We start from the raw sequence: 24,175 nt of genomic DNA, 5'->3' as shown, positions 1-24,175 counted from the left end.
GGTGCTTAGCACGCTCGCTCAAAGGACAATGTCCGGTTCAAAGAGATTAGTTTTCAGCTTGCATGTGGATTCCATAGCCATTAAAAACAAACGAACAAAAAAGAACACCTGGCCTATGATTACAGCTAGAATAGAAAAGTTTCAAGAGAATTGTGCTTTCAAATCACCAGTGAAGGGCCCCAGCTAAGAATCCGGTGTCTCTTTCCTCTGCGTTTTCTTTGGGTATCGGTTGTCCTCGTCGGGAGGCGACTTGTGCCCAGCTGAGAGTCCTTCCGTCACGCTTTGGTGCAAGTGCCGGAGGTGGATGAGGCGCCGCCGCTCAGGTCGTCCTGCCACTTCTCCAGGCTGCGGCGCCGGGCGTTCATGAAGAAGTTGCTGACGGTCGTGAGCTCCAGACCCAGCTGCTGGGAAATGGTGATCTGCATCTCTTTGGACGGGCGCTTGTTCTCCTTGAAGATGGCGAAGAGCGTTCGGCGTTGGAGGTCGGTGAACACCAGGCGGGATTTCTTCTGGGAATTGTTCCTGTCCTTGCTGGGCTCTTGCTCTTTGCGTTTGCACGCTGGAAGGGGGAGAGAAAGAGCAGAGAGTCAGGGTGAGGCTGAGACCCGGCCCTCCCCCCGAGCTGATGCACCAAGGAACAGGGGCAGACTCGCAGAGGGGATGTAGACCGTTAAACTTTATTCTGCGAATTGCCTGGCTGTCAGTAACCAGCCTTCCCAGTTCATCTCTGCGTGATGGAGGGCATCCGTTAGTGGGGGGACGGAGAGAGGAGAAAAGAACAGAGCTGTTCTACACACTCGGGTTTTTGAACCAAACGCCTGTTGCTTTCTCTTTCACCCCTGACCCCCCACCCCCACCCCCTTAAAACTCTTCATCTGTGAAATCAGGTATTCTGAAGAAAAGGACCCCTTCCCCTGGGGGAAGCCTGGTTACCCAGTTCCTCTTTCACAGTCTCCCTCTAGAACTGCTGAGAGCTGAGCCACAACGACTTTCTGGAGTCAAAACTTAAAAGTGGTGTCATTTCTCGAAATCAAACCTTCAACCCACATGACTCAAAAAGTTGTGAACAGAATGAAAGGAGTGATGGCATCATCCCAACCCCAAATCCCCTTCCTCTAGACTTTAGAAAAAATTAAAAAAAAAAAAAAAAAACAACATAAAATCAAACAGGGAGGGGAAGTCCATGAAAAAGTTGGTTTAACCAGTTGTAATTTGGCTGGTCTGATGTGAAGCCAGTACATGAAGACCAGGGCTGAGGTTGGCAGAAGAACCCACATTTACAGAGGATCAGATTAGAGCCCTAGATATGTGAATAAGTAGATGGAGAGTGTCTGATTCAGTAGCTAGGTCTCCACACCTGGGCTGCCAGCACACTTTAATATGTGTTGCTGCCTCGCCTTACCCTACACGTTCCTGGAAGGTGGGCATCAGGTCTGTGTGATGCTCCCGACTGGCTCTTTTTGGAACCGCGGATATAACTGAATGCCTGGGATACTGAGGACAAGTGGTGTCTTGACTCTTTCAGGAATGTGCACATTTCACAGACAGAGTGGGTCCCAGAAAAGTAACCTCTAAGGGCTAGTACAGTGCATACAAGTCACAGATTTAAACACGAGAACACGCGCTAAAATCACTGAACAGAAACCTCAGCTCATCCAAGGTTTTTGTGTAGCCTCAAGAGCCGACTCATTGGAAAAGACTGATGCTGGGAAAGATTGACGGCAAAAGCTGAAGAGGGTGGCAGAGGATGAGATGGTTAGATTAGACAGCATCACCAACTCAACGGACGTGAGTCTGAGCAAACTCTGGGAGAAAGTGAAGAACAGGGAAGCTTGGCGTGCTGCAGTCCATCGGGTCGCAAAGAGTCAGACACAACTTAGTCTGTCTGAACAACAACAGACACAGCTAATCCAGGAAAGGCAAGGAGGGAGCAGAAGTCTAGCTTTGAACATCCTTCCCTGAATCAACTCCTACTGGACATTCTGGCCCCAGCTGAGCTCTCCTTGTACTCTTCTGACGTTCCCCCAAGGCGAGCTGTCTGGAGTACTGTCTGGAAGCCTTTTCAGACTTCTCAAAGCCCTGATTTGTGAGTCTTGCTTCTGAGCTTTGGGTCAGGCCATTCTTCTCTCTGCATTCTGCAAGGAGAATGAGCTGTAGTGGGGCTGCTGTGGTGTGAGTATCAGGGGAACATCCTTCAAACGGCGGGGTCTTAGGATTTAACCTGAGGACCAACACTCACAGAAAAGATATTCTGGAAGCTGAACTCCCCCCGACCCAACTGGCCAGCCTCCCTGTCAGATGCCATCAGCCATAAAGGGATCACTCCTAAAACAAGTAAGAAGCTGTGAAAAAGGGCAGGGGCAGGAGAGCCCTCCGTAAAACTGCTGGGCGACGTCAGCTCTACTAAACCCTCTCCTCCTGACTTTTCCTTCTCTTACTTCCACAGGTAATCGTGTTACCTTTGAGAATTAAACATAACACACATATGAAAGTGAAAGGCGCTCAGTTGTGACTCTTTGTGACTCCATGGATACACAGTCCATGGAATTCTCCAGGCCAAAATCCTGGAGTGGGTAGCCTTTCCCTTCTCCAGAGGATATTCCCCACCCAGAGATGGAACTCAGCTCTCCTGCATTGCAGGTGGATTCTTTACTAGCTGAGCCACCAGGAAAGCCCACATATACACACCTATAAGAAACAATTTGTTTCATTCCAAACCCCGATCTCTTGGAAAGCTTGGATTCTCTCAGATAAAGGGGACTTGCCCTGCAATGGGAACTCAGAAAGGGCTGAAACAGCTTACAGTTACTCTTCTCCCATAGGAACTTCCCAGTCAAGATTTCTTCTTTGATTATCCCTGGGAGGTCACACTTTTGCTGGGTTTTGGATATTTACTTTAACTGCGTTGGTAAACTTTCTGTAGTGCAATCCTCAAAACCGTGCTTCTCAAGTTCAGAGTGGGGACTTCCCTGGTGGTCCAGTGGTTAAGAACCCACCTGCCAATGCAGGGGACGTGGGTTCGATCCCTGGTCCGGAAGTTTCCATATGCTACAAGTCAACTAAGCCTGTGTGCCACAGCTACTGAAGCCCACACGCCCTAGAGCCTGTGCTCCACACCAAGAGACGCCGCCTCAGTGAGAAGCCTGCACGTCGCAACTAGAGAAAGCCTGCCTGCAGCAATGAAGACCCAGCGCAGCCTAAATACATAGATACTAAAAAAACAAAGCTTAATCGCTCAGGGATTATCTGGAAAGCTTGTTCAAACGCAGGATCTGAGGCGGTCAACATGGGTGGGGCCCAACAGTCTGCATTTCTAATGAGCTCCCAGGTGATGCGGCTGGTCCATGTCCTGCTCCTGTTTGACCACGTCCAGTCTTGATGCACGAACCTAACATTCCAGGTTCCTGTGCAATATTGTTCTTTACATTGGCCTTGACTTTCACCATCAGACACACCTCCACGACGTCACTTCCGCTTTGTCCCTGCCACTTCCTTCTCTCTGGAGCTGTGAGGAGTTGCCCTCCGCTCTTCCCCAGCAGCACACTGGACACCTGCCAACCCTAGGGGCTCCCTTTCCAGTGTTGTGTCTTTTTGCTTTTTCACACTGCTCATGGGGTTCTCGCGGCAAGAATACTGGAGTGGTTGGCATTCCCTCCTCCAGGGGACCACGTTCTGTCAGAACTCCCCACCGTGACCCGTCCATGTTGGCTGGCCCTACACGGTATGGCTCATAGCTTCACTGAGTCACACAAACCACTTCACCACGACAAGGCTGTGACCCATGAAGGGGAACAAGGATCTGTCTGGCTCCCAGAGTCTCAGAGGAGCACCCTGATGGAATGAAATGTTCGGGAACCCAACACCTGGATTCTAATCTGGGCTCCTTTAACTCCAAGACTTGGCATCTCGGTAAATGACATAACCTCCCAGTGCCCGTCTTCCTCATCAGCATAATGGAAGGAAGATGCTCACCTCTGTAGAGGCTTCCATGAGGCAAAGTGTGCGCATGCCACCTCCCCTCTGGCTGGATTACCCCAGGAATCCCAAGGTAGGTAAGTGGAAGAATTATTCTTACTTTAAAATGAAATAAGTGGAGACCTGAGGGTGTAAGTGACTGAGCTAAGGTCACATTCCAGGCTGGCTGCAGGCCCAGGGCAGGCGTCCAGCCCTTGGGTCTCCCCATCTTCGTCCTCTACAGAGATGGCACTCACGCCCCTGGCCCCTTAAATAGAATCTATCTGCAGGGCAGCCCCGGGGGTCTGTCCCCAGAAATCCTGACTCTCACTATGTGGGGTAGGGTTCTGGAATCTGAGCTTTCACAAACCTCTGAGGGTGCTTCTGAGACATGAGAGCCTGTGTGCTTGACCCCACAGCCAATTCAGGTTCCCGGATTGCTGTTCTCACCCCAGCCTCCCGGGACACAGGTGCCAAGCCCACATTTGGAAGATTCTGAGTAAACAGTGATGTGGGGAAACCGCCTGATAATAAGATCTGGCCACATAGATTCTGCCAACATCGGCTGAGACCCTCAGTCAATTCATTCTCTTTGGGTTAATCACACAGTCCTCAGCCTTCATACCAGTATTGATTATTCTTCAGATAATGCTTTATTGGTGCCTTAAAAAAACCCATTAAGAAACTGAAGTGTAGTTAATTTACAATGTTGTGCCAGTTTTAGGTATACAGAAAAGTGATTCAGTTACACACACACACACACACACATTATTCTTTTTCAGATTTGTCCATTATAGGCTATTACAAGATATTGGATCTAGTTCCCTATGCTGTCCAGTAGGTCCCTGTTCTTTATTTTATATAAAGCAGTGTGTATATGTTAATCCCAAACTCCTAACTTAACTCTCCTTCCCCTTTCCCTGTTAACCCCTTTGGTAACCATAAGTTTGCTTTCTGTGTCTGTGAATGTATTTTTGTTTGTAAATAAGTTCACCTGTATCGATTTTTAGATTCCACATATAAGTAACATCAAATATTTCTCTTTCTCTGACTGACTTCACTTAATATGATAATCTCTAGGACCACCCCATGTTGCTGCAAATGACATTGTTTCGTTCTTTTTTATGGCTGAGTAGCATTCCACTGTGTGTGTAAATGCACATTATGTGTGGCACACGTACACACACACACACGTGCATCTCACATCTTTATCCATTAATCAGCTGATGGACGTTTGCATTGTCTCCACGTCTCGGCTATGGTAAGCAGTGTTGCTGTGAGCACTGGAGGTGCATCTATCTTTTCAAATTACAGTTCCTCTGGGTATATGCCCAGGCGTGGGATTGCACGGTCACATGGTAACTCTATTTTTAGTTTTTTAAGGAACCTCTATACTGTTCTCCATCACAGATGCACTAATTTACACCCCCACCAACAGTGTGGTAGGGTTCCCTTTTTCCCACGCCCGCTCTAGCATTTACTACTTGTATTAACAGACTTTCTAATGGTGGTCATTCTGACTGGTGTGGGGTGTATTTGTGCTTTTAAGAGGGTACTTAGGCAGTGCTGATGCTGGTCCAAGTTGGCCTGTCAGGTTATATTTGAAGATATATCCATATACGAGTTAAGAGACAAAATGTTAAAAGTTTAACGTTCAGCAGCCTGCAGAGAAAGAACAGATCAACACATCCTGTATATTCCTTCCCAAGAGCTTCCCAAAGCCAACAGATCTGATACCAACGAATGCAAAGCTGCAGCTTGTGGTTTGACAATGCACGGCAAGTCCAAAAGCCCAAAAGAATGAGGCAGCAAATACGTAACGTGCCCAAAGTCCGGACACTTGGCAGCTGCCACCCCATGATTCCTACAAAAGCAGTTGGTCAGGAGCTGAAGGAAGGTACAAAAAGAGGGCAAACATCTGCTATGCGAGTCTAAGAAAAAGCAGACAGATCAAACGACATCTGGGAGTTCGCATGAAGGCAGGAACCTCAGAATTTCTCAGACAAGATGTACAGTCAGCTATGCCCAGGGGCACAGTCAAGAGTGTCAACGGTTTTGGTGTGAGAACATTGCATGCTACAGTCAAATACCCATCTCACAACAGCTCGGGAAATGCCAAGTAGCTCCCGACAGCCCAGGAACATGTGCTGGAAACCCAACAGACGGTGCTCATCAGCCGTGTGGATGAGCTGAGCTCCTCCCACTCGAGGTAAGCTCTGCTCCCAGAGGATGGGAGGTTAGCCCGGACTCCTGCCGGCGCTGGGGTCTGCTTCTTCTCCTCCCTCTTCCAGGAGAGAAGGGAGGGCGTGCCACGGGGCCGTGTGTGTGTGTGTGTGTGTGTGTGTGTGTGTGTATTGCCGGATGGGAGGAGGGAGTCATTCCCCAGCCATTCCCCATCTTCCTTCCTCTCTTGGGAAGTGGTCCCCAAGTGGGCCATGGAAGTCAGAGCTCACATCTACGGCAAAGACAGGAGAAGTCATTTGCGTGCAACGAGGCTGTCTACTGGGGCTACAGAGCTTTTCCTCCCCTTCTGGGGCAGGAACAGTATCAGCTCAGATGGATAACACTACCTGTCTTTTGTGGCCCACGACCTGGGACCAGCAGATTACAGAGATGGAGGCATCTGTGTTCAACAACAGAGGTGACAGCTACTGCCTAAGACAAGTGGACAAAAGTTTCAGACCACCGGGCTCGCAGGGTGAAATAAGAAGAGGGGAAGCGCTGGTTTGAGGCTGAAGCCCTCTAAGATCCCTGAGATGCCCATTCACCTGTTGGCTGGTGGCCACCCTTCAGAGGGGCAGAACCTGACAAAGAAAGTTCATTTCCAAGCCCGTGCCACTTCCCTGGAGCGGATCTTCCTACACCAGGAGCGAGAGAACTTCCACCACTGGCCCTTTCTCCCTGCGTCCCCCCAACGGGGCCAGGCCACTCCTGGGTATCCTCAGGGGCTCAGCTGTCCTCCGGCAGCCAGGGCAGCTGGCCACAGCGCTGTCCAACATTTGCACATGGGCAGCCAGGCACGTGGCAAGGCTGTACAGCCAGAAGTCATTCCCATCAGGAGCGGATTCAAAGGGAGGCGGGACAGGGTGAGGGACAGCATCAGAGACTCGACAAAACATGCAGGAGGCGCGACAAGTGAGACGCGTCACCATGGGCTTGCCTTTCATGCACAGCCGGGTAGGGCACTCCCCCCAACCCCCACCCCGCCGGCCACAAAGGGCAGAGACCATGTCGTTCCTCTGACGGAAAAGGCTCATTCTCACCCATCACTGATCTTCCTTGCTGGGACAGAGGTCTCTGGTATTTGCATGCCGTGAGTGAGAAAGTTCAGTGACTTTAGGGCACATGATGTGAGGAGCCGACTCATTTGAAAAGACCCGATGCCGGGAAAGACTGAGGGCGGGAGGAGAAGGGGACGACAGAAGGTGAGGCGGTTGGATGGCATCACCGACTCAACGGACGTGGGTTTGAGCAAGCTCCGGGAGCTGGTGATGGAGAGGGAAGCCTGGTGGGCTGCAGTCCACGGGGTCGCAAAGAGTCGGACATGACCTAGCACCTGAATGACAAAATGAACGTCGGGGCTGACACGTAGGCCTGGAAGCCCCTTTCCCGCGGCTCTGAGTCCCGAGGGGCCAGCAGCAGCTCTGCTCTGCCAGTTCTGCTCGCTTTGGAGCTGAGACCACCCCACTCCCCAACCCGCCCCACGCCACGGGGATTCTGCCCCAAGAATGCAGGTCCCTGCTGAGAAAAAGCGCGGGACAGCCTCCCGTCTGTTTCTGGGGAACCCATCCCACGATCCGCTGCAGAATCATGAGCACCAGAAGGGTCCCGTGGACTCCGGCCTAATTGCCCCTGTTGGCAGAAAGGAAAGTGTTTCACGGAAATGAATAACAGGCCTACGACTTGAAACAAAAAGACGCTGTAGGTTTGCTTTTCTGGAGGCCACAGACACGGGGAGAAGGCTGAAACGGCCGCGGTCAGGGCAGGCCCAGCCCCGCCTGAGTCCGGAGCTCTGCCGGTCCCAGCAGGGTGGCTGGGGCATGGCCACTGCGCCTCCTTCCCCCTCCCGGGGACTGGACCGAAACAACTGCCGTCTGTCCGTCCTCCTGACGATGTGCCTTCCGCCCTCCTCTCCCTCTGCCTGGTGCTGTCTTACGTTATCTTCCCAAATGCAAACGCGATCTTTCTCCCTGACTTCTCAAGGGGTCCGAAGAATTAAGGACATTGTCAGCCATTCCCTCCAAGCTGTTACCACACACAGCCCTTTCCTCCTCTCGAGTCCCGTGGTGGGCAGGTGCCTCTTTTGGGGGATACTTACCCTACCTGCCCTAGTGGGAAATGGAATCGGGATGTCTCTTCCCTTCCAGTCTAGAAGCTTCAGTCTTGTTAACCCTTTGGACCACCTCGCAGGGGTCAGGAACTGTCTGCTGGCGAAGGCGGTCTGAGCAGGCACCACACGGGAGTTAGTGGGGTCACTGTGGGTACCATGCGGTCTCTGGGGTCCGGAAACATCAGCCTCCCAAAGCTTGTGCTCTTAGCTCACATCTTTTAGATTTTTTATTTTTTTCTCTTTTTTTAAAATTAATTTTTATTAGAGTTGTTTTAAATGTTGTGTTTCTGCTGTACAGCCAAGTGAATCAACCATATATATATATATATATATATATATATATACGAATGTGTGTGTGTGTGTGTGTGTGTGTGCGTGCGTGCACACATCCAAAAAATCCCCTCCCTTTTGGACTTCCTCCCCATTCAGTCATTACAGAGACTGAGCGGAGCACCCTGAGCTGTAAGGCTTGTTCTCATTAGTTATCTGTTTTATACCTAGTATCTAAGGGCTTTCCTGATGGCTCAGTGGGTTAAGAATCCACCTGCAATGCAGGAGACATAGGAGATGCAGGTTTGATCCCTGAGTCGGGAAGATCCCCTGGAGGAGGAAATGGCAACCCACTCCAGTATTCTTGTCTGAAAAATCCCATGGACTGAGGAGGCTGGTGGGCTATAGTCCAAGGGTTGCAATGCGTGTGTGTATATATGTGTGTGTGTGTGTGTGTGTGTGTATATACGTGTGTGTGTGTCCAAAAAATCCCATTTTGGACTTCCTTCCCATTCAGCCACCACAGAGACCGAGTAGAGCTCCCTGAGATGTAAGGCTTGTTCTCATTAGTTATCTGTTTGATGCGTAGTATCTACAGTGTGGATACGTCAATCCCAATCTCCCAATTCTCCACTCCCCTTTTAAACTCCCATCTTTCCTGCTTCCTCTCCGCATGCTGGCTTCTTCTCGTGAGCTTTCTGGCCCATCCCAGTCCTCCAGGAACCCAGCAGCCCTTTCCAGCTTGGCCTCCCCTCCTGCCCCGTGCCCCCTCCTCCAGGCTGCACTCCCCTCTTCCCTCACTGCCCAGCATCATCTCCCATGTCAACCAGCTGGCCTGGGAGTCCTGCGGAGGTAGACCTTTCCTTCCAACCCTCTTCCCTGGAAACACACAAAACACACAAAACAAAGAGAGGTCCTTGCAGAGGCCTGGGGTGGGAGGGGTGGTGGTGACGGGGCCATGCCTCCACAAAGCAGAGGAACTGTGGCCCCACCGGCATAGCATGATGCCTGGAGACGCTCAAGGATGGTCAGTGGAGAGCCACCCCTTGCCCCGCACAGTACCCAGAAGACACACTGGCCTCAGATGCAGGCAGAGGAGACTCCTTCTTGGTGTGGTTTCTGCCCCCGGCTGGCTGATGCTGAAGGCAGCCTGCCTCAGCTTAATCAGGTCAGTGGCAGGCTTAACCCCTGCCAGACTGACTGCATCCCTTTCCCCTGGGAAGAGGGCCACTGAAATCCTGCTTCAAAGTCATCCTGCGCAAACAGCCCCGGTACAAACAAGAAACAGCTCTGAGGGCAGGTGTGGCGAGGAGGGAGCAGGGCAACTGCAGCTTCTAGGAAGCAGGGGCAGGCCCCGGGGGAAGCAAGGCAGCCCAGCAGCTGGACCAAGGCAGGCAAACTGCGAAACTGGCCCCCCTTCTTCCCTGCCACCATCCCGGCCTCCTGCCGCCACTCTGCAGGGCCTCCCCGCACGAGATGGAGGCGCTCTGCTCTTTCTGGATCCAGGCTGGTCTGGCGATTTGCTCTGGCCAGCAGAAGGGACAGCCTACACCTACAGAAGCCGGGTGACTTGTTCATGCTCCCAGAGCGCTGGATGTCACGTGACAAGCCCAGGCCAGCCTGGGTCCGCCCACCCCAGCCACCGACTGTAGCGGACCCAGCAGAGACCACCCAAGCATGGCCTTGAACAGGAGAACTGCCCAGCTGACCCATGGACTCCTGAGCAGAAATAAACGTCCATGGCTGTATGCCACCGGTTCTGTGGTTCTGTGGCAGGTGGCATCCCTGTGGCTACACAGAGCTGATAAGGAAGCAAAGAACAACTGTCGCCTTCCTGCCCAGGCTGTGAGTGAATGCAGGGTGAAAAAAAACCTCGGCCTGAAGTCCAAGACCTGGTCGCCAATTTTACGTTGGCCACTTATCAGCTGCATGACCTGGAGCCTCCGTTTCCTCATCTGTAAAATGGGGATGGATACTAGTGCAAACCCTTCAGACATCAAGGGGTAGTTCAATGCTTGGTGCACAGTTGGCAGTCCGTAAATATCCTTCCTTGCTTCACAGCTGCTGCTGCTGCTGCTGCTAAGTCGCTTCAGTCATGTCCGACTCTGTGCGACCCCAGAGATGGCAGCCCACCAGGCTCCCCCATCCCTGGGATTCTCCAGGCAAGAATACTGGAGTGGGTTGCCATTTCCTTCTCTAATGAGTGGAAGTGAAAAGTGAAAGTGAAGTCACTCAGTCGTGTTTGACTCCTAGCGACTCCATGGACTGCAGCCTACCAGGCTCCTCCGTCCATGGGATTTGCCAGGTAAGAGTACTGGAGTGGGTTGCCATTGCCTTCTCTCCTTGCTTCACAGAGAAAGAAGAAAAAAGGGTGGGGCGGGGTAAGAAAGTGAAGTTAAGAATTTAGAGGCTGAAATGATTTGCCAAGACTTGATCAATTGTAGATGAACTGTCCAGAGGTCTTATGGCAAATAAAAAGTTAAAGAGTTTTGTCTTCCTGGTGGAAGTTGCCTCGGAGCCAGCTCCCAGACTCCTAGGAAAGGTAAGACTGTGACGTGTTTTTACATACGTGTCCAGGATCCTGATAGGTTTGGGACCCCTGGTGTTTCCTAGCATCACTAATTTATGTCCAAATACATTCTACACGTGATGGGTATTGCGAGCCCCTGATAAATAACACAGTCGCGCTCTATTCTCCCCGCATTCAGTAAATACTTGCCCTGAACAGTTCAATGTGATCTTGCCGGGGCACTGGGTGGGGGTGGGGCCGGAAGCCATCAGGGTGTGCATTTGACATTTGACCCCCCAGGATACGGGTTTGAAAATAGTGCCCAAGGAAGATGTCTCCAGCTTTCATCTGGAGAGCGTGAAGCCGCTCTCCTCCAAGGGCTTGTGCAGAGAGGGGGCCTAATTGTCTCCAGCAAGGAGGGCACACACACAGGGGCTGTCAACCGAGGTGATCGACTGGGTGATGCAGAAGTCCATTACAGAGGAAGGTCATGTCTGTACCTCCAGCCTCATTCCGAGAAACCTACGGGGTTTTGAGGTCAGAGCAAGGGAAATCAACTCCCTTACTTCTCTGTGTTGCTGTCAGGATGGGAGGAGGGATGGTTGTCCAGGAAGGCCCCTGTTCCTCAGGAGTTAATCTGCATGCTCAAGAGCTTTTGAAATAATAACAGCATGCCTTGCATTCAAATAAGGAAGCAAGAATAGAAGAGTTACGCACTCTGATAGTACATATTTAATGATCGGGAAGTCGTAATGCTGATAAATCGTAGCAATGCGGGCTCCTCCAGCCAACAGGACAGGTCCTGGCACATGGCTACAGGAACCAGCAGAGGTGGGGTGTGACGCCCAGGCCCGGCTCAGGGTGGCCCAGCGCTGATCAGTCCCTGGGGAGGCGGGAGGGCTTGATGCAGGGGAAGGGACTGCCAAGGACAAGATCTCTTCATCATTTATCTTGTGCTAAGATTTGGAAATTATAAATACTTTGCAGTTCAATGCTTTGCAGTTTTCCCTGCTTCTCTGTGACTCTGAACCTTATCATCAAAGGCCACCTTGGTCTAGATGACCATAGAGCAAGTAGGGTAAACTTGACCCCCAAGAGCTAAATTCCAACTCCTCTCTCATTTCTCCAAACGTCCCTGGCCAGAGTCAGGGGGAAACTTAAACCCGGCTTTGTCTCCGGGCTGGGAGCTGACTTTCCTCACAGACTGGCTGCCCATCCACATGGGCAGCAGACCCAGGGGCACCCAGGCCAGTGTCCACTTCGGTGGCCAAGGGCAGAGAAAGGGGGGTTGCGCTTCCCAAACCGACTTGGGGTCATTCTTGGTCGCTGGGGTTTTATCCCTCCTTTTGCTCCCTTCTAACTGGCCTTCCTTGGTGAGAAAAACTCCTAAACCATTTGACACATCATCCTCAGCAGCCAAGGCACTCTGAACCAAACACCACGTGCCAGGGAGCAAGCTGCTGCCTGGCTTATTATCTGAGCAAATATTACTGGCAGGAGATGCTGGAGCAGGAGGGAGAGAGGAGAGAGAAAAGAGACGAAGGAGGGAAAGGGGGGGGGGACCCACGTGTGTGTGAACACGCACCCTTCATTCTGAAGACCCTGGAAGGGGTCTGGCCCCAAGTGCAGAGAAGCCAGGAGCCCTGGGAAGCCTAGCGTTGCCTGGAATGTTTGAACCCCACCTGGGGCTTCACCTATGACCTGGGCACATCTCTGCCTACCTGGGAGTCCCGCGGTGCCCGCTTTCTCCCATCTGGAAAACATGGGTGATAAGTGAGAACTCGCTGTGCTTCCCCTAACCCCGCCCCTGCCTTTACCCGGGCTGGGGGATAAGCGGGATACGTGGATAGGTTTACTCGCTCAGTCGTGTCCAACTCTTGGACCTTGTGGACTCTAGCTCGCCAGGCTCCTCTGTCCATGGGGATTCTCCAGGCAAGAATACTGGAGTGGGATGCCGTTTCCTCCTCCAGGGGATCTTCCCGACCCAGGCATCGAACCTGGGTCTCCTGCATTGCAGGCAGACTCTTTACCAACTCATTCACCAAGGAAACTGGTATAAGCGGTTGGTGGTGACAAGTAACAGAGCACCTCCCCCAGGTCTATTCACTGTCGCATGAGTGGCAACAAGCCAGCCACCACCCGGAGCTCCCGCGCCTCGAAGGCCTCCTCGGAGGGCGACAGGCTTGATCTCCTCTGCCTGTTTGCCCTGCAACACAAAGTCACTGGAGGGGACTCAGCCAGTGGGGTCCTGGGCTGCCTGACCACTTGCTCAGAGAGAGGCCCGCAAGGCCCCAGAGGTGGGTCTCCAGAGGGGGGGTCTCCAGAGGGCGGATCCCCAGAGGGGGGTCTCCAGAGGGCAGGTCCCCAGAGGGCGGGTCTCAGAGGGGGGTCCCCAGAGGGCGGGTCTCAGAGGGGGGTCCCCAGAGGGGGGTCTCCAGAGGGCAGGTCCCCAGAGGGCGGGTCTCAGAGGGGGGTCCCCAGAGGGGGTCTCCAGAGGGGGCACCAGGTCTCTGCATCGTGCTGCCTGCTCTTCCCATGGTCCCTCCAGGTACATTCTGCCCGAGGGTGTGGCTCAGCTGCCCAGTGTGGACGTGCCTTCTCCTCCCCTGCTCCCCTTTCAGCAGAAACTCTGGAGGAAAACAGGGAGCCCCAAGGAACAGGCTTCGAACAGCAGAGGTTCCAGGTCAGCTGGTAAGACCACTGAGTCCTAGACTGGCAGGGCGTTAGAGACCACTTGGTCCTCTCCTTTACTTTAGAGAGATCCAACCAGTCCATCCTAAGGAAACCGATCCTCAATATTCATTGGAAGGACTGATGCTGAAGCTCCAATTCTTTGGCCACCTGATGCGAAGAGCTGATTCATCGGAAAAGACCCTAATGCTGGGAAAGACTGAAGGCAAAAGGAGAAGAGGGCAGCAGAAGATGAGACGGTTAGATGACATCACTGATGCAATGGACGTGAGTTTGAGCAAGCTCTGGGAGATGGTGAAGGACAGAGAAGCCTGGCGTGCTGCAGTCCATGGGGTCGCAAAGAATCGGGCATGACTGAGTGACTGAATTACAAAGGAGTCCAGGGCTCTCGGGGCTCTTAGAGGTGTCATGATTTGCCTAACATTGGCCACAGGAGTCAATGACTGAGACCTGAAAACCCAGATTACCTCACTGCTAACTCAGTGGGGTGTTTTTTTTTTTTTTTTTTAGTTTTTAACTGACTTTTGCTGTACTGGGGTTATTGCTGTGCAGACTTTTCTCTAGTTGCGGCGAGCTGCGGCTGCTCTCCAGTTGCGATACACGGGCTTCTCTCTGCCGTGGCTTCCTTGCAGCAGACCATGGGCTCTGGGCTTGAGAGCACAGGCTCAGTAGTTGTGACGCACGGGCTTAGTTGCTCTGAGGCTTGTGGGATCTTCCCAGACCAGGGATTGAACCTGCATCTCTTGCATTGGCAGGCGGATTCTTCACCCCTGAGCCACCAGGGAAGCCCCTCAGTGAGCTTTTTATTCTTTCCTTGGCTATTAGAATAAATCTTTAGGGGGCACTCAGCTTTTGGAATCATGATTTCTGGTCATCTATTCTGCCTACGAAGAAGCCTGGCAAAGAGAGATCTTTAGAACTGCTGCAGGCTGCGCTCCTGCAAGCTATCCAGGACGTCGTGAGTTGCTGAAACAAATATTTAATTCTGGACAGAACGCTTCCCTAAAAGTTGGTAGAAGAATCCAGTACAGCCTCGCCTAACTTCCCACTAAAATCATCTTAAAGACCGATTAATAGAATAAAACATAGAACTCACCAAACTGAACACCAAGACTGCCATCAACTTGCATGGGGGACATTTATGAGGAATTTTCACCTAAACACAAGGCTGATGGAACTGGGTAGGAAAAATAACACCTGAGTCCTCCAGCTGTTCAGGAACTCAAATTAAGCAGCGATCAGTCAACATGATGGGTGATGCCTTTTGAAACAGCCAGAGTGCTATCCACTCCCTTTTACTAATAGCTACTAGAGTTGAGAACTGCAATTCTCAGAAAACACCCAGGAAAAAAAATGAGGGTGGGTGGGTAGAAGAGGGGCATCAGTGGTGGCAGAGCAAACCCCAGGAGGTACAGTTTGCCAAGGGTGCTCCAGGTGAGAATAAGGACGAGAGGACGATCGGGCTCATGGCATACCAGGGTCTGGGGGTTCCTCAGATGGCAAAGAACCTGCCTGCCAATGCAGGAGACGTGGGTTTGATCCCTGGGACAGGAAGATTCCCTGGAGAAGGAAATGGTAACCCACTCCAGTATTCTGGCTTGGAGAATTCCATGGACAGAGGAGTCTGGTGGACTACAGTCCATAGGGTCACACAAGGTTGGACACGACTTAGTGACTCAACAACAATGACATATGGGGAACTGATGCACACACATCATTTGAGCAGCTTGTCAGCCTCCTAGGAATGGACACAGGTGATGAATCTATGTCAGTCCAGCAGAGCCAGATTACAAGAAAGCTAGTTAAATGGTAGGAGCTGCGTTAGGTGTATTAATTGGCAATTTACTGTAGGTCTACAAGGTTGAGCACACCAACATCCAGGAAAGAGGCTGGGAGGAAAACACACACCCTTTCTTAATTCCATCAGGCCTGACTGGGTCTTCTTCCTTTGAGAATGAATAAATAGGACAAAAAGAAAGAGATGGAAAATATTGGAAAACAGAAAAACAGAAGCTACCTGGAATCAGAGAAAATTCATCTGAAAATATCTTATAGAAGCTTAAAAGAACATTTTAGAGAATTATTTGGTATCTCAAGATGATGCAAAAGAGAGCTGGATTCTCTGAACCAGGATCAGAAAATAATTAAGAAGAAAATGAGACAGAACTCTATAAATAGTAGTATGTAAAAAAAAAAGTTAAGGAAAGAGGTGAGAAAGAAACTCTTGAAAGAAAATGAGAAATACATAGCATTGGAGGAAATGAAGAGCCAAACAGATGCCACACTTGTTAGGTTAGAATTTATGCAGTTCAGGTGGTCTTTCCTGCAGGGAAGCATTTTCAGTTATATGATGACTCAAAACGTGCATCTGTACACACTTTTTGACAGTTTGAAAAAAGCTTTTAATTTTGCACTGGGCACAGCCGATCAACAACGTTGCGACAGCTTCCATCTGTGCACTCTTTATGAAGGGAAACTGAAGACATACTTGGAATATGATCAAAATTAAAAGCTCGAGAACATGACATTTTGCTAAAAAGGACTGGCCAACAGGTCTGCGTGAATATAAATAGTCCTTCATGCAACCCCAACATCGAAAGGAGTATCATTACGTCAACAAACAGCACCTTTTTGGAAAGATTTTATGAATGAATCTTCAGGAACATAGAAGGGTCAATACCTCCTTTTACAGAAAGATTTCAATGATATTTAAAAAGAAATAATTCCATTATTAATGGTTTTCATCATTATGTAAATAGCAGAGTTTGACAAAAGGAAATTCCTCTAAAAAATTACCTTCCTCTAAAAAGTTATCTCCCTCTTGCAGAATTTAACGCAGATTCATAAGTGCAGTTAAAGGGGGTTGAATATATGTCAAATGATGAAAACCAAAACCAAATAACCATGCCTTTAAAAAAACCTAGAAGGAATATTTCAAAGTGTTAAGTTTCAGGTGAGGTCTGAAAGCACCAGTAAGATTCAGTATTAACACTGGAAAAGTAGCCAGTGCGATCAAATGAGAAAAAAACAAGGGGAATTTAGAAAGGAACGACGCTAGTATAATTGATAAAATAACAGAAGTCAGCATAAACTGAGTGCTCATGACTTGACAAGTATTTTTGAAGTTGCACGAACTCAATTTTTAAGATCAACCTATGAGGTGGTTTACAATTAATTATCCTGAGTCACAGAGGATTAGGTAAATTATTTAAGGTTACACAGAAAAGTAATAGAGGTGGGATTCAAACTCGGGTAGTCAGATTCCAGACTCCTTATCCCGAACAGCTACCCTATATTGCTTCTCTCGGCAGAAAGAGAACACTCATAATGATAAGTTAATATGATTTTTTTAACCTACAAAACATAAGAGCCTCAACACCCAAATTATTAGAACCAATAAGAAAGTTGAGTAAGGTGGTCAATTTTCAGGTGAACATACAAACATCAATATGGATTATACATCCATAAAAAATCCAAGATAATACACTGGTAAACTACTAGAATTAATATGAGAATTTAGCAAGGCTCCTAGACTCAATATCCACAGACAAAAATCAACTGTATTTCTACAAAACACAACAAACAGAAAATGAAAAAGACACCATTTACAGTAGGATTAAAACATCAAGTACATAGAAATAAATCTAACAATAGGTATGCAAGAGTTTAGCAAAGAAAATGATATACTCTGTTAGAGAAATTAAAGCGTACTATAAATGAATTGTAAGACTCAATACTGTAAAAAATGTAATTCTCTCCATATTGATCTATAGATCCAACCAAATTTTTAGTAAAAATCTTAGCAGATTTCTCTTGTTCCCTTCCTGTCTTCTTTCTTTCCTTTCAGCTTTTTGGATTTAACAAGCTGATTCTAAAATCTAGGGGAGGATACAAAAAAATCAAAGAACAGTCAAGCTATTCTTGATGATGAATAAGAATAGATGGGAGGACTTGCTATATTAACTATCAAGACCTCTAATAAGACTCTAATGGTGCAATAGCAGGAAAGGATATACAACGAGACCAGCGTAACAGCACAGAAAGCCTACAAACAGATCCACATCCGTATGGCTGTGCTGTGCTTAGTCCCTCAGTCACATCTGACTCTTTGCGACCACATGGACTGTAGCCCGCCAGGCTCTTCTGTTCATGGGGATTCTCCAGGCAACAATACTGGAGTGGGTAGCCATGCCTTCCTCCAGGGGATCTTCCCAACCCAGGGGTTGAACCCAGGTCTCCTGCATTGCAGGCAGGTTCATTACTATCTAAGCCACCAGGGAAGCCCACGAATACTAGAGTGGGTAGCCTATCCTTTCTCCAGGGGATCTTCCTGACCCGGGAATTGAACCAGGATCTCCTGCATTGCAGGCAGATTCTTCACCCGCTGAGCTACCAGGGAAGCCCCACATACACATGACACGGGATTTAATAAGACGGGCACTGCAGAACATGAGGAAAGGTGGTCTTTCTAATAATGGAGCTCGGGTAACTAGACAGGCATGGGGGCAGGGCTTGATTCCTGATCCCCTGCTTCATGTCATGCACACACAAAAAAGTTCTGTAGGAATCACAGAACTCGGTGTAAATGGCAAAACGATAAAGTTTTATAAAATAATATAGGGTAATATCTTAATAATCTCAAGAAAGATTTCTTAAACAAGACTTAAAAAATACTATAGCAAGGGAAAAAGACTGATGTATTACAGCACATTAAAATTGAGAGCTTCTGTATAATAAACGCCACAAATAAGAGAGGAAATAGACAGACACAGAGAGGGAGGGAGGGAGACAGCGTGCAAGGAGAGCCATGGATATTTTCAGCGCATGTGACTGACAAAAGGCCTGAATCCAGAATATATAGATATTAAGTCTTTTGGAAATCAACCAGAAAAAGACAAACAGGAAAACAGGCAGAGACCTGAACCAGCACTTCACAGAAGAAGAAATCCAGATTTCCAACAATTATATAAAAATGTACTCAAAATGACTAGCAATCCAGGAATTATACACATAAAACACCCTTATATATCTACAAAATGGCTTAAATGAAAACCTCTCAATCTCAACTACTGGCAAGGAACATAGGAACACTCCCAGACCGCTGGTGGCAGTGTAAATTTATGTAACAGGTTAGAAAACTGTCTGGCAGGATCTGCCCATGTGCTCTGATGTGGAAATTCTGCTCCTAGAGAGACCACCTTGTTGCGGATGCTGTCACAGGCTGGCCTGTCCCCCGCTGGGTTTTTGAGGCTGCCATCCAAGGGACATGAGGACACGCAAACTTTTAATGAAAAAACGTGAGCAGCAGAGGTCTGAGAGTGAACCAGGCTCCCAGAGTCTAGCCCATGCTCAGCCACATAGCTGTTAAAACGGAGGAAAATCTTGTTTTTGTTATTACTTCCCAACTACGAGTTCTTTGGGTAGATTTCTCTGAGCACTCTCCTATCTCAGATTCCAGGACAGGCTCACAGAGATGCTCACCTCCCACCGGGAGCTCCGCCCCTCTGCTGCGCTGGACCCCTTCCAGAGGACCCGACCTCGGTGCATCCACAGGGCGGGGGCGAGGGTGCAGCTGCAGCCAGACCCCATCAGAGCCCGCCGGAGACACGCCTGTGGATCAGAACTAATGGCATTAGGCGATCGCTCAGGGAATAGAGCTGCAATTACCCCTTGGATGCTTTCTCCAAGATGACCACATGCAGAACACTAAGAGGGGAGAGAGTAATGAATCACCCAGCGAATTAACTGGAAGCCGCTCTAATTAGTGTTATAATTTTTCATGAAAACACTAATGAATATGAAATAATGTGGCCATGAAACCGCTAGGACAATTAATGCTTCGGAGTAATTTGGGGTCAGGGAAGGATTCTACAGACTGTTTAAATAGACTTGCATGTTGAGAACTCAGTGGAAGCCCCTGGCTTCAAAATCTTCTATTAGCAGGTAAGTTTGTTACCTCAGGAAAAGCAAAGTGTCTGTGGGTTTTCTTCCTTCCTTTCTTTCTTTTTTTCATGTTAAGGCTCCTGGCTTTGGGAATAAAGATGATGCCATGAAGAGGACCTCTTCAGGATCAGGGGAACAAGAGAAAAAGGCAAGATTCGGCCATACCGAAACCAGAAAAGAAGAAACAGTACTTGGCACTTTTAGCCTCAGCGCTACCTGGATGTTGGAGAAAACAGCTTTCTGAAATGACTCCCAAACCTGCGATCATGAAGACAAGCCGAGCCTCGGTGGTGGAGCTGCAATTTTTATACGTACAATTGTACAATTCTAGCAAATGCAGAGTTTGTGCTCAACATGTACCACACTTACAGAATGGACCTTATCCCAAAATCAGTCAGTAAGGATGCCAATCAGAACGTACTGCATGCATAGCAGATTCCTGGGTTCTAAGCCCACACTTAGCAAAATGCTTATAATTGTTAAGAGTCTTAAAAGGACCTGGGGGTGGGGGAGAGAGGGAGTGTGGCAGGGTAACACTGCTGCGTGTCTGACCAGCTTGCAAGGGGAGCACCCAAAGACCAGTGTGGTGTCTGGCCATCTCTCTCATCACAGTTCCACCAGTGAAACTGACATACATTCTGCCCCTGTGAAACAGGTGATGATCCTGGGTGTGCAGGCAGTGCTAAATACTACAGCGTCTCATTTAACCAGCACACCAACTACCAAGTCAGCACCAACCTTGTCCCCATTCTACAGGGAAAGCAACCGAGGTTCCTCAAGGTTAATGACTTGAGTGAGCTCACACAGCTAGCTAAATGGTATAGCTGGCACTGGATCTGTCTAGCCCCAAAGCTCATGCTCTCAGTGACGACACCAAGCAACACTCCTGATATGTAAACACGATGGAAGAGTCGGTGACTCAGGCCAAACCTCCTGCTAATGTACAGAGAAGTTACCAAGGTAATATTAATCAACTAATAATAATGATGATGACAGCAACTGTATTAGCAAGCATTCACAATGGATCAGCAGTTTTAAGTATCTATATGCCTGAGCTAATTTAAGGCTCACAATAATCTTCTGATACACTCACTATTATTTGAGGCACAGAGACTGCTATAGGCTGAATGCTTGTGTTCCCCACCCCCACTGCCCAAATTCATTTGTTGAAATTCTAACCTCCAAAGCTGATGGTAGCAGTAGGTGGGGTCTTTGGGAGGTGCTTACGTCATGAGAGTGGAGCCCTTATGAACAGAACTCAGTTCAGTTCAGTCGCTCAGTCGTGTCCGACTCTTTGCGACCCCATGAATCGCAGCACGCCAGGCCTCCCTGTCCATCACCAACTCCCGGAGTTCACTCAGACTCACGTCCGTCGAGTCAGAATTAATGCCCTTCTAAAAGAGGCTCCACAGAGCTCCCTAACCCCTTCCCCCAGGTGAGGATACCATTAAGTCTGCAAGCTTGAAGACAGCCCTCACTAGACCGTGCTGGCATACTGATCTTCCAGCCTCCAGAACCATGAGCAATACATTTCTACTTCTGATACGCTATGCAGTCTGTGGCATTTTGGTACTGTGGACTAAGAGATAAACAAGATAAACTCTGAAAGCTTTGACGATTCTAATGAATTCTGAAATGTTTAAAGGTTAATTAACAATGCAACAAAAAGTACATCTTTGGAGCTGTTTTATTTTATTTTTTATACTAAAGCAGTGCCTATGGAATGTGAACGGCATGGTCGTGTCAGGGAGAGCCAGGATAAAAGATGACAAGGGTCTGTTTTTCTTGTATTCGGTGGTAGAGGGTGGAGTTGAGAGGTAAGGACTTTCTCCTGGGTTCTGCGTCCAAAGATGAAACACTGGGAATCATGCCTCATCCACTGGACGCATCCTCAGACAGTTCACCCTGTTTGTTTTCAAACGCCATCTGGAATTCTATCCACCTCTGTTGTGCAAACAAGACTTTTGTATGCCCTGGCTTCCCTCGTAGCTCAGCTGGTAAAAAATCCGCCTGCAATGCAGAAGACCCCAGTTCAATCCCTGGGTTGGGAAGATCCCTTGGAGAAGGGATAGACTACCCACTCCAGGATTCTTGGGCTTCCCTGATGGCTCAGATAGTAAAGAATCTCCCTGCAGTGTGGGAGACCTGGGTTCGAGGAGGATCCCAGGAGGGACCCCTCATACCTGGAGAAGGGTATGACAAGCCAGTCCAGTATTCTTGCCTGGAGAATCCCCATGGACAGAGGAGCCCGGCGAGCTACAGTCTAAAGAGCTGGACACAACTGAGTGACGAAGCACACACTCGTGCCCTAAAGGAGGAAAGCAGCCTAGGCTGGACTGTGAGCTTGTGAACAGGAGTACCAGAATTCCAGCTCATCCATGAAAGGAGTTACAGATTTTGTTCACAATGCTCAGAATCTGAATAAATCAGCCTAGCAAAAACCACAGACACGAAAACACAAGGACTTTTTGGAATGACAGGGTGAGCAAGTTCAGTAACCAGAGACGGCCTGTTATGAATAACAGGAGACTACATTTGCCTACAGGGTGTCATTTCTTCACCTCCACGGAAAGTAGAAGCACCGGGTATTGATTCATAGGATGCCATTTCATATGCACGCAGAACAAATCCAGCTAAACAAAGTTATCTGCCCAATGGAACTCGAAAATATTTCTCAATTGAATTTTAAACAGACCTCGATGTGAAGGAAATTTAATTAGGTGAGTAATATAGAACACAATGAAATGTCCATCAAAATTGCTTCCAAAGGTTTAAAATGTTTTCCTTTTCAGACAATGTAGTTAGAGCTGCTGAGATATCTGTGTTAGTAGCGTGTCTTGAAAAGTGGGCCTGGGAAATCAATGTGATCACCTCTCTGAATTACGTATGCACAAATGAGAGCAACTGAGACCCATATAAATCAGCTCAAGGAGCCCACTGTGCACCAGACCATTAGGGGACAGGCAGGGAAGAAGGAAAATGCAAATAAACACATTATCTGAGGCATACTCACTAATGGAAGGCATCTCTTAACACCCTCATTAAGGACCAAGGCAAAACCTGTCAAGTATTTTTAACACTGCTTCTGATTTTAAAAAATAAAAGCACACCAGAGGTAGAATCTCAGGTTAAAAAAAAAACAAAACCCAAAACAAAACAAACAAACAAAAAAAAACCCGTCAACAAGCCTCAGACATTGTGAGAGTCACAAATGAGTAAATCTCTAGATCTTTCTGATATCACCTCCAAACAGCCCCTATATTCATTGGCAAAATGAATCAAGGGCTTTCATTCTTTGGATTTTGTCCACTCAGAATAATGAACCTCTCGATTGGATGGCTTAACTTCTGTAGGCATTAGCTTTGGACTTGGTTCCTCAGATGTTTGGTGATTATTTCAGTGGGAAAAAAAACAGAAAAATTTAAAATGAAATCTTATAAAATACATGGAGAGCCCCATATGGTCATCTAGTGAGCCTGGAAGGGACGCCCTGCTAGGATGGCAGAGGTGACCCTAGGGATCACCAGGATTTGCTGAGTGCCAACTATGTGTTAGGCACCGTGCCACACTCAAGGAAAGAGGAAGGAGAGGGATGCTTGGGTCCTGCCTGCTTCTATCCAGAGGGCAGGTCAGGCACAGCTACAGACAGACTTGAACATGGCTTCTAACAAGCTAGGCATAGCTTGCTATTTGTATGAAAGTTTGCTACTTTTTAATGTCTTTAACAGCCGCACTGGGTCTTTGCCACTGCCAGCGGACTTTCTCCAGGTGCAGAGAACAGGGGGCTACTCCACCTGGGGGCACGGGCTTCTCCTCGCTGTGGCTTCTCCTGTGGAGCACAGGATCTAGGTGTGCTCCTGGGCTCCGCAGATGTGGCTCAAGACCTAGCTGCCCCACAGCATGCGGGACTGCCCGGACCAAGGATCGAACCTGTGTCCCCTGCACCAGAAGGCAGATCCGTAACTGCTGGAACACCAGCAAAGCCCAATAACTGGTTTTGAAATATTTCCACATTTATTTTCCATTTGTTGTCCTTATCCCAACCATGGAAATGGCATACTCCAAGAATGGTAGTGAGCTAAAATATGTGGTAAGAGGTAGATGGCAACACACACACACACACACACACACACACACACACACACACCCCCCAAAACCGCTCAAACTCCAACCCACACTTTCCTGAACCCAGGCACCCTGCTGTGACATCGTCTAGTGTCCCCTGCTCTGTCTGTAGGCTCAGTCACGTGACCTGCTTTTCCCCAGGGAATGTCACGGGGTGTGTCATTGCTGTGCCTTCCTCTTCGCCATTGCTGGGAGAATCCACCCAGGGTACACCAGAGGTCCCCGGAGGGGAAACATGGAGCAGAGCCAGTCACACATACACATGATCAAGCCAGCCAAACCACAGCTGCAAACCCAGCCGGGATCAGCCTAGGTCAGCTGAGCCCTACAGATATGTGAGGAAAAAAATGCTT

The 24,175-nt window shown here is 48.9% G+C and overlaps 1 protein-coding gene across 1 annotated transcript in view; it reads right to left on the bottom strand.

Moving 5' to 3' along the window:
* Window positions 1-275: 275 nt before the first annotated feature.
* Window positions 276-24,175, bottom strand: part of ONECUT2 (one cut homeobox 2) — a 45,110-nt gene continuing 21,210 nt past the window's right edge. The window contains 1 exon segment of the mRNA XM_070361842.1: window positions 276-559. Within this exon segment, the coding sequence (XP_070217943.1) occupies window positions 276-559 (284 nt within the window).

The sequence above is a fragment of the Bos mutus genome, chromosome 24 (assembly GCF_027580195.1).
Source record: "Bos mutus isolate GX-2022 chromosome 24, NWIPB_WYAK_1.1, whole genome shotgun sequence".
Classification (NCBI taxonomy): Eukaryota; Metazoa; Chordata; class Mammalia; order Artiodactyla; family Bovidae; genus Bos; species Bos mutus.
This window is presented reverse-complemented; position numbering and strand designations above follow the sequence as displayed.